This window comes from Candoia aspera, chromosome 13, assembly GCF_035149785.1.
Source record: "Candoia aspera isolate rCanAsp1 chromosome 13, rCanAsp1.hap2, whole genome shotgun sequence".
Taxonomy (NCBI): Eukaryota; Metazoa; Chordata; class Lepidosauria; order Squamata; family Boidae; genus Candoia; species Candoia aspera.
Window position 1 is genome coordinate 6,968,691 of NC_086165.1, and position 14,833 is coordinate 6,983,523.

Sequence of the window (14,833 nt, forward strand, 5' to 3'; positions counted from 1 at the left end):
GAAATTGAAGAATTGGCCATAAACCATTCCCCTATTAGACAAAGGAAGTAGATCGACCATAGATATTAGAGTAAATAAACTCGTACACAGATGTATGTGTCATTGGCCGATGGGTGTAATAATTACTAATTATTATAGTAATAGTGGTGGTGATAATAATGAAATGCCTAGACAACTGTATATATGTTTAATATTTGATCTGCTCAGGTGGCAGCACCTAGAAGACCTTCTCTTGGCTTGAAAACCAGGCAAGGTCAGGCTTGGTTACTACTTGGAAGGGAGATCCCACAATCACTCAGTCCCAACCTGGGACATTGAAGACAAAGAAGGTGATGGCAAAATCACTTCTGAATTGTTGCTTAGCAAACCATGCAGAGATCCACTTGAAGGTGACTTTATTTGCATGAAAGAAATGAAGACGGAGCTAAACAGGCTCAAAACATGTATAAATTAGGCTGGTGGGAAAGGGCTGTCTTTAAAAGCTTTCTCCTAAATCCACACTGTACTTCCCAAGATCAAATCAAAAGCTTGGCAGCCATACTTCTTGTTGTCACAGGCTATGCCTATCCTGTGCATGACAGATAGAGGCAGGGAAATTTTTGGTGGCCAAGGCTATGGTGAGTATGCAAGGTGGGGGAGGCTGAAAAGTAGACAAGAAAAGCAATAGAGGGGGAATTTGGCTGGTTTTTTTTTTAATTTACAAGAGGTCAATTTTAGGCCTTCGTACAACATCACAGTTTTTAAGTCTCTTTCCCTTAAAATGACAGGAAATTTACCATTATTTTTCAGCCATCATATAACCAGAGGAGGCTCTGTAAGCTCCAAAAATTGGGGCTCAGAGGCAGCATGTTGTCCAGCCTGATGCAGGAGGTAGGTAGATATAATTCTAAATATATATCAGGACATAACTGATGCTAAACAGGATAAATATCAGCTCCGTGGTAGTCCAAATGAAAAATTCAAAGCTTGCTCTTCAGGGCATCCATGCAAACACGCCAGTTGTGTTAACTCACCTATCACAATGCACGTGAATTTGGCATCAGCATCCTTCGACACAGCAAATGATTTGAGAGTTGTTTCAAAGACGGGCTGGGTCTCCTCGGTCAACTGAGCAATGATTGCACAGAATGTGCTCCTAAACAGAATCAAAGGAGCCCAATTAGAACTTGAGCAAGCCAATTAACAAAACATTGAAGTGTCGTCTTCTCTCCAGTCCCTGATGTTGGCTACTAACAAAACTCCAGCTGATGGGAAAAGCCTTTCCCTTTCTAGGGAGACTTCTGGATAATTTAAGAGGCAAAGCACTGCAATAAAGCAATCCCAAGATAATTCCAGACTTGGGTAGCTGAACAATGACATGAATATTGCAACACACAAACTCATCCTCATTCTTACAGTGGACAGATGTTGCCAGGGGGCACAGCAGATGTAACATTGCACCCCACATGAAAAGAGATATCTTGGGGCCAGCATCACTTACCACGGTCACACCTCTTCAAACTTGCCCTGGCCCAGCCAAATCTGAGCACCCATCCAGCCCTCTATTGTGACTGATGCCCACATGGCTTTTGTACTAACTTTGTATTGTTTGTCTCAGAGAGTCCAAAGAAAAGAACATAGGGCTGTCCTTGTATCAAAATATTAGACAAAACCAAACATCCTGTATGGATGCTCCCACAAATGGATTTGGAGAAATGTGCACATGGGTGACAAGGACCTTAAAATTCCTTGGAATGTTTACTCCACTGAGTGAAATGATGCATGGAGTCCTATCTTACACATGTTTACTTGGGGGGAAAAATCTAGCTGATTTTAATGGGGCAATGCCAAATAAGCAACTATAGATCTTGGCCCAACATGGACAGCTTTTCCCCTCCCAGACAAGTCAACCTAAGACACTAATCAATATCTGTTTTGAAAAGCGTCTGCCCAAAAGCAAGATCTCAAGCACATTTCTTCAAAAATGGGCGTTGATGATTCATTAAGACGTAGAGCCAAGCTACACGTTATGCTTCACAGATGATTTGGCCTTGCATCTATCACATCTTGACACAGGCAGAAAATAACTTTACAAAGTTGGAAGAGGCAGGGACAGCTGTTTTCAAAGAACTTGTGAATTTTCATCAAAATGACAACTAACAGGTGTTCCAATTCCTGCCTATTCATCCCTTACCATCCATCAAGACGTTAGGCTACATGAAAACCAGGTTGGATGGTTTTCAGAGCATTGTGGGAACACAGCCATTGTCTTTGCATGTAAAGTGAACTGGGTAATGCCATAATATAGTTTTTTTGCTTGGATACAGCTTATTATGTGAACTATAGCAGCTGGGTTTTCTTAACCAGGGTTTAGAATGTCATGTGAACCCAGCCACTGTTTCTCCCTCAACAGTTTGGCAATTTCTGACTATTCAGAAAGCACCCACAGCTCTTACCTGCAACTTCCTTTCCAGCATTCTAAAATCAGGGTTGCTATTACTATTAATAGGAGTTGAATTATTCTCATATATTAGCCATTAATTCACAATCTAAAAAATATATACAAAAGAGTAAAGGAATGGTAAGGTGAAAGCAAGTTTGCTGAAAGATGGGGGTAAGGTGGCTTTCTTTGTGCCATGAATGTGAGAATTAATTAATTATCATACTGATAAAGAGGCTGACAGTTATCTAAACAGGGAATAGATGCAATCTGTCCATCCTTCACAAAACAGCCAGGTGTCCAATACAGAAAGAGCAGAATAAAACAAACAGGAGTTTTGCCGCCCTTAAATTGCCTATATATATAGGTGTCCTATTTGAAAGTAGAGTACTTGCTGGAATTCTTGCATTTTAACTTTTACTTTCCTTCTGATAAGTTAACCAGAACTCTTAGATTAACTGTTTCCAATCCAGAAAGCAAGGAGGAAGGTCTGACAATGATGTTCTTCATGGAAGGCACATGCCCTTGATCTCCTGGCTGGTGGCAAATGCTGGATTGTGAATCCTATACATTCAGAACTGCCTTTTTGGTAATGTTTCATCCATACATGTAAGCAATGCCACTCATGTAAGGTACATCAGATTTCACTACTGTTCACTACACCGAATGACAGCACATCTTTGGGGTTTATATAATGCAACGGAGATATATGACTCCCAAATTAGCTCAGCCTCATTCTGGAACAAAAACTCAGAGTGAGAAGAAATCTGGAGGTGGAGAATTTCACAAGCATTATCCACCATGTTTTGCTTAGGATCATCACATTTGACTTAGTGTGAAAGTGTGCATGTTGATTGCCCCAGTTCCACTCAAAACCACAGAGGGGGGGCCTAGACACTGAAAAGAAAGCAACAGTGCTTAAAGCATCCCTCTCCATTTCCATTTTGTGCCAAACTCGAGCGTACATTAATAGATAGGATGCTAGCAATGTTTCTTCTGAATCCCTGTAGCTGAAACATTTTGAGAAGGTAGGGTGTTTACCATCCAATTGATATACTTAATATAGAAGGCAGCAAAATCACAGAAAGGAGCACACTCAAACTGTTATCTTAAGAAAAATACCAAAACTCTTTTTTGGCCACAAGAGCTTGGTTTTGTGAATCAATGCAGCAATACCCCTTTTAAAAGTGCACTTGGAAAACTGCACAGCCCCCCTAGTAATTTGATGCTGGGGCTAGGAATCTTAAATATTTCTCAACCATAAGCTAGAGAGCTAAATGTGCGCTTTAAGGAGGAAAAAGACGAACTGAAGTTCTCAGGAGTCCAAATTCTTCACCCAATATCAGGTTTCCATACAATGCCATATGCACAAAATGATTAGCATGGCTTGGAAAAGGAGGTATGATGCAACACGCACAGTGCTTCCCATCTTATGTTGCTCTCATCCTCTCTTTTTCCTGGTTTTAATCCGTATTTTCCCCCCCACCGGGATCGCATGTCCTCTGGGAATTGCAGCCCAAAGTTCTGTTTTGCATAAAACATAGTACATTGTCCAATGGCTTTCATGCATTTATATGCACACCCACTCAGTCTGTGCAGGGGGATAAGGGAAGAGGGGTAGGGTGAGATCATGGAATCACAGGCTTTGCTTGTGCAAATGCAAAGAGAATCGTGCATGGGTAGAATGGTGCAAATTCATCTCAGACAGAAATGCTGGATGATGAGAAACAGCGTGATGTAAAACTGCGGTCCAAATCCACGGTGCAAGAACGTGTACTGTAAGTCAAGTTACAGGATTTTGTGCAAGGTCACACACTACACACAGAGAAGTCGTGCCCAAACAGTGACAAATCAAGTTGTGAGATGTGCTGTAGGCTGTCAGAGATCATCCTGGGGTAACAGATCACACAAAAAAACTCCCTGGCTAGATAGAATGAAAATATATTCGATTCTGTGATATATATTTTCATGGCTGCTTCTCCTATCTTTAGCCCCTTTAGACAAGACTCCATCACCCAATAGCAGAACACATGCTTTGCCTGCCAAAGATCCTGGGCTCAACTCTTGGCATCTCTACTTTGAAGGATTAGGCAACAGGTGATAGAAAAGATCTTTGCCTGAGACCTTTAAGAAATGATGCGCAGTTTGGATGAACAACAGACCATCAGCCAGATCTGATTTAGGGGAGTTCCCAAGGTTTCCAGAAGGGAGGACGTGAACAACTCTGTTCCGCAGCACCCCATTTCCACCTTGACTGTCCCATTAAGCCAGTCCCCTTTCCGTTTTCAGCAGCGTCATGTTATCTTCTAGCAAGGAGAGAGATGGGGGAGAGTAAGGCTGGCAGGGAATGGTTTTAGCAACTCCTAACTTTGTCCCCTTGCAAACTGACCCCTGCTCAAGGTGGTTGTAAAGGAGAACCACTGATCTGGCTGACAGATCCACAGTGGCCTTCCTTTACCATTTCCTCCTTACTTAGCAGTGCTAAAGGTGGAAAGCCATCTACAGGAGAAAGCTTGTTCACTGAAAGGTCCTGCAATAGAGAAACAGTTCTCTGCTCCATCTTTGCCCATTTAATCTGGCGGTTAAGATATCGGACACAGGAGGCCCAGATTCAAATCCCCATTCAACCAAGGAGAACTTGCGTCATCCCGCTCTTTCAGCCCAAGCAAGGCTATAACCTACTGTCAGATTTAGAGCAAGGGCCTCTTTCAAAAACGGACTACACGTACGTAAAGGGGCTGGGCAGAAACGTCTTGGTTCTTGAGCAAACACAACATGGGTTTAATCAACAGTCAGCAAGGAAGGTACCACTGAACAGAAGCAGGCAGAGATGTGCAAGATCCTGGCAGTGTAGGCAGAGCTGTTAGTATCCCTGTACGACAGTGAGTCACACCAAAGTTTTGATGCTACCGATGTGCAGTTGGGCAAGACGTATGAGAGGGTTTACCTTCCAAAACTGGAGGGGGATCCCCAGCTGGGTAGTAAGCTAAGCAGAAACAGCAAACAAAATAATTAGGGGAGAGAGAGAGAAGCACAGAAAAGAGATGAAATAATAGCAATTAGCATATATTAAACAAATCTTCTTGCACAGGTCAAGGATATTAATATAATTCAGCTGCTTTCGACTACCAGTGAGGATAAGCTAGGAATGTTGTACATGGTAACCAAAGCTGTGAATGAAGACCTTCATGGAGACAAGCATAAGGCAAATATCACAAGGCCAAATATTCCCTCCCCTCACCCCCAGCAAAACCCACTGACTAAATGTTTAGCAGCAGCGGGTGCAAAACAGTAATTCACAAGAGGATTAGTGGAAACTTTGCAGCCGAAGACCTTTGCAGCTAAGAGCTGTTCTTCTTCCTGTCGGTCGGACCAAGCCAGGATTGGATCACCTAGAGAAGTGCCTGCAAGCGGCTATTGCCAGCCTCTCAGCAATTCCTGAACTGCAGAATGGAGTACAGACACAGGAGAACGATTCAGCATTGGCCGTGACATGAGAGTCCAGCCTTAATCAGTTCCTAGGTGTCAACATACCCTCTCGGGAAACCAGAGAGCGAGTTGAACTGTATCTGGTGGAGGCCCCATCAGAGTACAGCATTCCGGAAAGCGGGCATATAAATAGCCCGGCCGTTCTTCCTTCTCCAGCCATCCAGCCTCTCTCCTCTAACTGGCCTATTTGCAAGCCGTCCCAGACTGTGGCACCTTCATCACAAGAAACGGACTGCTGTTGATGTGTTTCCTCTAATGGATCCTGAAGGCCTTCTCCAGGACCCAAAACCTTGACCTGCTCTCAGGGCCATCACTAGACAGCCATGGGAGTAGAAACTATGGCTGAGATCAGGTGACACTAACACACAAACGGCTCTACTTTTAGGCAGAGTGAGAAGACTGTCCCACATTTTTGCACGTGGGGAATAACAGCAGTCTCCCATCTGTTCGATTTGACCTCCCTGGGCGTCTCCTTCTTTAGGAGGACAAAGCTATGGACGCCTTCTAAACGAGCAGGCCACCTGAGAAGAGGTGGAGGATGTGTCCACTTTGCTGGAGAGGTTCAACTGCCAGTTCATCAGGCTTCAGTCTGTGGGAGGGAGAGGAGATGCCATCTTGTCACTCGCTTTAAAATGCCTTTAGAAATCTGAGAGTCGCAGCCCCATCGGGGGTGGAGGCAGGAGGCTGGGGTAAATAGTGAAGAGCCACAAGGGTGTCACAGTTAGGCTGGACTGGAACTATAGAGTCACAAAATCCCCATTCACGTGTGAAATTCATCACAAAAGCCCGGGCCAGTCACTGTCACTCAGGGCCGCAACGAGGGTCTGTGTCGCCCGGGGCAAACATGGATTCCGCGCCCATTTTGGCACCCCCAGCACTCATTTTGGCTTCCTACCAGTGCGGCGCCCAGGGCACATGCCCCGGTTGCCCACCCCCCGCACCCAGTTGCGGCCCTGCTGTCACTCAGAATGATTTCCCTCCTTGGGTAGGACAACATGGAAGAAAGGAACATGTATAGCACCTTGAACTCCTTAAAGGAAAAAGGCAATAGAAAATCATCATCATCACGCCCAGCAGTAAGTCTATTGGCCCATCCTATTTATTTCTTTATTCCTTCATCAAATTTATATCACACTGCAATCATGGATTTATATCACACTGCAATCTTGGTGGCTCACAGTAATAAATGAAACACAGTAATCCAGTGTTTCTCAACCTTGGCCACTTTAAGATGGGTGGACTTCAACTCCCAGAATTCTGGGAGTTGAAGTCCACCCATCTTAAAGTGGCCAAGGTTGAGAAACACTGAAGTAATGAAACAAAAAAAATTTACAATGTATTGAAATTTCCCAAAATAATACACGGCATCAGACAAACCCCCCGCCCCCCACCCCCCACCCCACCCCCCCCACGAATCCCTCCTGAAAAGTTGTTTTCAACATTTTCTGGAAGGCCAACCCTACTGGAGACCTATTTACACAGTTCACGCATGCCTTGTCGATTAAGTCTATTAAGTTGTGTGCCCGTTTTTATTTTGTCGCAAATAAATAAATATCACCGGATATTCAGTTCAAGAATGCTAGGGATTTTTTTAATTGTTCAGAAGGATAAATATCCTATAAAGGTGAACCACAGCATGAATGTGTTTTTGCAGCTGGATGTCACATCAAAGAATTGCAACCAGACGATCTCCAGTCTGCCAACATGTTGATCTCAATTTCTTGCACACTTCAGCTAGCACACCCAATGGTTATGATTATACAAGTCTTTTACATGTTTGGCATATCACCGGCGTTCACAAAGTCACAAGGACGTCAGGCACACCCTTATTTCTTCTATTTAAAAAAAAACACACCGAGGGCACCATGTAGGCCTGCTTCTAAAAGCAAAATCCTTCACGCCCGCCCGTTGCACAAAACCTGCTCTGCTCTTCCTCACAATGGACAGGGCGAGAAAGTCTGGCAAGCCAAAGAAACTGGGCTTTCACTGTTTCCCCAGTGAAAATTGTGCGTCACTGAGGGAAGAAAAGCCTTTTTGTTCAGTAGTCAGGTTCAAAAGATGCTACATCGCAATAACAACAAGCACAGTATCCTGGGCTGCATAAACCGCATGGCAATTACGCGACCCCGAGTCGCCATTTGGAGGGGGCTCCTCTGCACACATATCTGCTTTTCTCTGTATTCTGCTAATACAGAAAAAAAAATGCACCCTCTGCTTTACAGCCAATCCATTCCTAATCCCTTTCATAGCAAATTGACGCATGGTAGAGTTCTCTGCACTTTCCCACTCATTACAAGTTTTTTACAAATGGCAGCAAGAACTGTGGATACTTTCCTGTTCTGAAACGCAGGAAAATTCTGCTAGCGCCATTTTCCCCCCATGGTGCGGGGGGGGGGGGGGGGGGACCCTGCATCCCTAAGATGCACAGCAAGGCTCCAACTAAGTAAGTTTTTCCGTATTGGAATTAATATCAAGCACTTGTGTAATTTTTACACTTTTATCTCGACTTTCCTCCCCTTAATTCAGGGAAGCATATACTCATCTTTCTGTTTTATCCTCTCAACAAGCTTTTAAGGTAGGCTAGGTTGAGACATAATAACTGGCCCAAGGTCATTAAGTGAGACTCACAGGAACTAAATCCTGATTTTCAATCCCCTATTTACTGAGTTTATTTTCTACTTACTACATCATCACGATCCACCAGAGTGTCACCAGGCTGTCACACATGAACCATTACATGTTAAAGACAGCTTTAACATAAAGAAGTGACCCTTCCATGCTCAAGGTAGTCCCCCAGATGGATCAACATGTGTCCAGGGGATGTGCTAGACCCCATTCTTAATTCAAATAAGCCTTATATTCGGTTGTCCAACAATATTTGTCAAAAGGAGAAGCTACTTCGTCATCTTTTTCTTTAAAAAAAAAAGGAAATTGATTCTGAAGCAAGCAAACAGAAGGCTAATCATGGCTAAATTAAAGTGACTTTTTGGCATCACTTGCAGGTTCCCAGTTTGACACCAGAGCTGCCACGGATTGTATGTGTTTCTGTACACGTATTCTGCATCAGGGTATCTCAACCAGGGTTCCGTGGCACCCTAGGGTTCCGCGAGAGGTCACTAGGGGTTCCCTGGGAGATCATGATTTATTTTAAAAAAATTATTTCAAATTCCAGCAACTTCACATTAAAGAGGCAAGTTTCATTCCTGATTTTCAGTTTAAGAACACTGTTAATGCATACAGACAGGCCTACAGATAAAACGAATATAGTCATTTTGTACCTTCTGGCCTAGATTTGAGCCTGAACATGCAGGGGTTCCCTGAGGCCTGGAAAATATTTCAAGGGTTCCTCCAGGGTCAAAAGGTTGAGAAAGGCTGATCTACATAGACAAAGCCATGCAGGTTTTTTGCCAACATTTTAAGAGCTGGTTGAGAGAAAGGGGTTGGCTTTGTCTCTAAGGCAGGACTAGAACTTAGGGTCTCCCAGTTTCTAGCCTGGTGCCTTTAAACTACTGCACCAAAAGGACCCTTGCCAAAGATCTGGCAATCTCCCGAAAATATCAAGGACTCTGTCTGCACAATTCTATCCACGTGGACTCCTACGTTTATGCTATCCGGTTCAGCAGGATAGGATAAATGACTTCACAAAGGCAGCTTTAAAGTGAAGACCCCTCTTAGTCTACTCAGAGTAAACACCACCGAGTTCAGCACAACTTATGCCTGGCTCAACTGGGGCAGCAACTCAGCCTTAAACAACCTGTTCAAAGGCTGGTCTGAGCTGTGCACTCAAAGCTCCTTTCCAAAAGATTTTCACATGAGATAACAAGGCAAAAAGCCGATCCTTTTGGGAAGCAGCCAGTTCAAGATGCTCTTTAAAGCTGTTCAGGAGTCCCTTAAGACTTTCAAATGAGTCGAAATCCAGCAAGTTCTGAGCTAAGCTTTCAGCTCCAGCTGGGCACACAGATGCCACCTCAAGTTTAGCACCATCTCAAGGAAGGAACGGAGCCACCAAAGCCACGCTGAGTCTTCTGAAGCCACCATGACATTCTGCCTAGCTGGGGTGCTGTGCATTTCTCCCCACAGCCTGAGAGGCTGGAGAAAAGATGAGCTCTATAGTTATGGGTCAAGTTCACAGCCTCATCCAGCAGCCCAGAGCAGGATCTGGCCTCCTCCACACTCGCCTCACCCTGAGCCCTGCTCTGTGATTTCGACCCCACACCAATCTGTTTCTTTGCCTTGCCCTCCCCCCTGCCCCCCCTTGCAAATTCCAGATTGGTGGTCTTGTCCTGGCTACAAGTTTAGAACATGCTCCCCTTGCCTTCATGAAACACCCCGCTGCTTTCAGCTCCAGAATCCTCAGCCCTCCCCTTATTTCTTTGAAAGTTCGGCAAAATCCTGCTGTGGGGAGGGTGTCTTGGGACCCAGAAGCTGGGCCAGGGTCGTCTTTCTGGGAAAACCTACAAGCAGCAGCAGCCGGACAGAAAGAGCCCCCTTCCCTTTTATGACTCCATCCCGCCCAACGCCGGGAGGTAGCCTGTCTCTGCAAATGGAAGCTCCACTTCCCTTGGCCTTTACCCAGAACTCTCCCCCACGCCCACCCCCGTTCGAGTCGGCCTGTTCTCCTTCAGAAGCCGGCTAAAACAGCGGCCCCACCCCCTGAATCTTGTGGCCGCGAATTCCGCAAGGCACCGCTCCTCCCCACAGAAAGGCGTCCTCTCCCCAGCCCTCTGCCTTCCACCTGCGCTGCTGACCGGGGCAGCGGCTTCCCAACCGCGGGCCGCGTTGGGACCCTTCGGCGGGCGCGTCTGCTGGTGAAAAGGACTCCGCAGGCGCCCAGGGGAAGGGACGCAGCGCTCCCTCGCTGTAAACGGGGCCCCGGAGCTGCGTTCCCGGCGGTGGAGAGCGGCGGGCCCTCCTTTCCCCTCCGCGCCGCCCTACCTGTTCTCGGGGCGCACGCTAAGGAAGTAGCTGCGCCTGTCCGGCCGGTACTCCGCCAGGGGCCCGTTGTCCTCGCCATCGCTGCCAGGCCCGGGGCAATACCCCAAGGAAGACCCGTTGCCCGAGTAGGAGCGGCCCAGGGGCCTCCGCCTGGAGCCCATCGCGATCGGCCACGCGGTGCAAAGCGGCGCTTCGTCCGGCAAGCGGGGAGCAGGGCAGGCGCGCGCGCACGCGGGGGTCCCGGGCGGCTCCCGGTCGGACCTGGCTGCGCCGCGGCCGCTCAGCGCAGCGCCAGCGCGGCGGCTGTCAATCACCCCGGGCGGGCCGCGACCCGGCTATTTATAGTCGGCCGCACTTGGGGCCGTCACTCAGATGGAGCGGAGGGGGCCGCTGGGCTGGGCTGGGGGCTCGGCCAGCCGGCCGGCCCGCGATGGGGCCCCGCGCGAAGCGACAGTGACCGGGCGGGGCTCTGCACTGCAACTGGTCGCCTAAGGGGTCTTTGGCGGGGAGACCCGGGCGCCGTGGCTCTCCTTTCCAAGCGCTCTTGCGCCGCAAGGCAACGGAACGCCCCTCCTGCCCCCACGAAGGTCCCCTCGCTGCAAAGCGAACCCCTCTCCATTCGGATCGGAGGCCAACCGCTTTAAGCTTCAGCCCCTCCAGTTCGGATCGCAGCACCCCGACTGCCCCGCCCGCCGGAGAGATGTCCCAGCCGCTCTCTGCTTCTCCCCACCTGGTGGTGCTCTGTCCCTTTGATATAATCTGGGCGTTAACTCTAAAGACGCTGAGTCTGTGTCACGGGCAAATTCGGGCCCGGGTAGCTAACTTTCCGGTGCTTTTCACTGGAGAGAAAGGACAGGTTTTACGCGTCGGCGTTGCCTGACGAGACTGTAAGGGCGGAATGGGTTATCCAAAGAAATGCGTGATAGGGTTACCTAGGAGGCAAACTTCGCAACACCTTGAGGAGTTTCTCCCCACAAATTGCAAGTGAGGTGGGGAGAGGAGGGGTGTAATTGAACAGTAGCCTTGGGGATATTGGGGGGGGGGTATCTTTTTTACTCCTGCTGTACTCCAGAAGCAGAACAGAGTATAGTCAAGGTCCTATTCAACTATAACCTTTGGGGTGATCTGAGTTGTTCTCTGAACTAGGACTACCTGGGGATGAAAGGATTAAAAGTAGGGTGGCAACTTGTGACCCTTCAAAGGTTGACCTCCAAACCCCATAAGCCCCAGCCAGCCTGGCGAGGATCCGGCTTCCAGAACCCCATACTTTGCCCCTCCCCGATTAGTCCACCCACCTCTCTATTTGGTCTCTCGGGCTGGGCACTTCTGGCTGGGCTGAGATGCGATTGGCCACTTTGTGAGCCGTGGGCCATGCCAAGCCAGCCAGCGGGATGACCCTGTGGCCGGGAGGGTAAACCCTTTGTTGTGTGAATGGAGCCAGTGGGTGGGAGAGGCCCAGGAGGAAGCTTTCTGCTTTCTGCTCATGTTGTTTTTATTCTTGCGTTACAATCCGATTCGCCAAGGCCCACTTTAAGCTCCGTCATGTGCCGTGGGGTATGCTGGAAGGCTGAATGTCTCTTGCATCACTGCCCTGGCTAGCCGCCCTCCGTGAATCTACCTTTGAAATCCCTGCCTTTGGCTGGTCGACTTGCAAATTTTAGGAGCTGTGAATGCAGTGGCATGCCCGTGGAGTGGTTCTTTCCTAATGGATTAAAAAGACAGGTTTTCTTTGCCCATGACTTAATTGCGTGTGGCACTTTTACGAACCGTGTCTGCATAGCGATAAAGCTGGGGTTGATAGATGGAGGTGATTTAAAGGTGTCCGTGCAGGCAGCCTGTGACAAAACCACTTGCACATCAGGGAAGAACTATGCAGCTCACATTACAAGTGCTTTGATCTTGTCTGTTTCTCCTTTTTAAAAAGATACCCTCCTCCAGGGAACACCGGTCTGAATTTAATCTCACCCCTCGCAGGGGCCTGATAAAAATCTCAGAATCAGAGATGCTGCGGTCTCTCCTCCAAGGTCTCTCCTACAAACTCTGGCAATTTGGGCTGGGTCCACCTGCAACATATTAAAATAAAAACCATTCGTTACAAATTGCACCAGATATAGTACGTCCATGAAGTATGTTGTGTCACATACTTGGCTTAGCTTGTGGTGTGAACCTCTGGAAAAGTTACTTAATTCTCAGGAATCTTCCTTTTGAATCTTTGGCCTATATATCCCCTCTACCCCCCCCCCCCCACTCCCCTGAAAGGGCAGTGGGGTCATCAGGGCAGGAGTTTAGGGCAGATATCTGGGAGAAATCCCAAATGGAACAGGACTGGCTCACTGTATCTTCCAGTAAGAGAAGCACTATCATCTAACAGTTGCAGTATAATTGGAAGAGAATCTATATTTGGGTATTGGCCATACAATACAATATGGGAATATGCATTAGAGTACAAATACTATAACCCCTCCCCACCCCAATCCATTAACACCCAATGCCTTGAACCACAAACTAAGCAACGGCATTTTAGCCCGGTGTGCCATATGAATCCAGCCTGAGTAATGAGTTTATGATTCAGGGTGTGGTGGGAATCCAGAGACCTGGACTAATGCATGAGGTTCTCCATGGTGTGTCCTGCCTAAAACTAGCTAAGTGCTTCTCTACCTTAGAGAGACATTCCAATTGCATTGTTCCCACGGTGATGGGGATATTAAAGAGGGCTTTGGGTTGGGTTCCTGAAGGGGCTGACATGCATAAGAAGAAAATCACCTTGAGACCCGGAACAATTCAATCCAAGTCATTTTTTTCCAGAGCAAGAATTAGCATGTGCTGACCCCAGGTGGCAGCTGTGGGAAAGATGGATCATCCAACAAGGAAGGGCCCTATTAAGAGTAGGATTTAAGGCAGACATCTGGGGTCATTCTCAGTTTGAGAGTTCCTGAAGATTGCAAATTCTCATGCCACATTTAGAAGCAATGACACAATAAACAATATTAAAGAGCCTCTAAGACTTAACAGCATCTTCTTCTTTCAGTGATTCTCTGAAGAGTATCATCGCTCCCATGCTGCTAGAATCTGAGATACAGAGAGTGTTAATTACAGCAGGGTTCCTCAACTCTAAGCTGTGCGGACTTCAACTCCCAGAATTCCCCAGCCAGCAAGCTGGCTGGGGAATTCTGGGAGTTGAAGTCCGCACAGCTTAGAGTTGCCAAGGTTGAGGAACCCTGAGTTACAGTATAGGTAGTATTGACAGTTCATATAAATCAAAGGTGATCAGGGAAGTTAAGAGTGATGGCTTATATGGGCTCCTTCCAACTCTAAGACTCAGGCCACACAACACACAAAATGCCAAACCTAGTTTAACAAAACCCACAAGCTGTGTTCACGTAACATGCTATGCCCAAAGACATAAAGCTCAGGATGGTCTGGTCGGCAACATTCAATGAAACAATGGCTGGAACAATATATTCAACTTTATTTGAGGGTGTTGTGCAAACCCAGCTTCTGATTCTATGTATGAGGATGCTGCAGGGAAGAAGGAGGCATGGTAAGTCAAAGGGGGAATAGAAACTGTTTAGCCCAAGTACAGTTCCTGGCATTAGCCATTGACTAGACTGAGTAGCAGATAATGGCTCCTCTGCACTTGACCCCAGAGTTGATGCCCATCAGAGTACAAAGTCTTGGATAGCCAAGAAGACAATATAAGGGAAGTTTCCTCACAAGTCATATAAGATGCCAAGTTACCATGAGCCGTCAGCTGTCAACATGGAACAACAGAGTTGTTACCAGATGTAATGGTATGTGGGAATGATCTTGGGACACAGGGCAAGGAGATGTAACCCATGGAATGGTCAGATAAAAGGCAGCTGAGCCCGCAGCAGGAATGTGGGTGGGGCAAGAGACTTGCAAGATTGATGTCAGCCTTACAAGGTAGACCAGACAGGAAACATGACCAGATGGACTAATTCTACTTTATTGTAAAGCTACATTAATAGA

General features: G+C 47.1%; 1 protein-coding gene across 1 annotated transcript in view; it reads right to left on the reverse strand.

Moving 5' to 3' along the window:
* ALPK3 (alpha kinase 3) overlaps positions 1-12,387 on the reverse strand; it is a 39,888-nt gene extending 27,501 nt beyond the window's left edge. The window contains exons 1-3 of the mRNA XM_063314355.1: positions 12,373-12,387; positions 10,844-11,178; positions 1,014-1,135 (exon numbers count right to left, since the gene is read on the reverse strand). Coding sequence (XP_063170425.1) covers positions 1,014-1,135; positions 10,844-11,178; positions 12,373-12,387 — 472 coding nt within the window. The remainder of the gene's footprint in view (positions 1-1,013; positions 1,136-10,843; positions 11,179-12,372) is intronic.
* Positions 12,388-14,833: the final 2,446 nt, after the last annotated feature.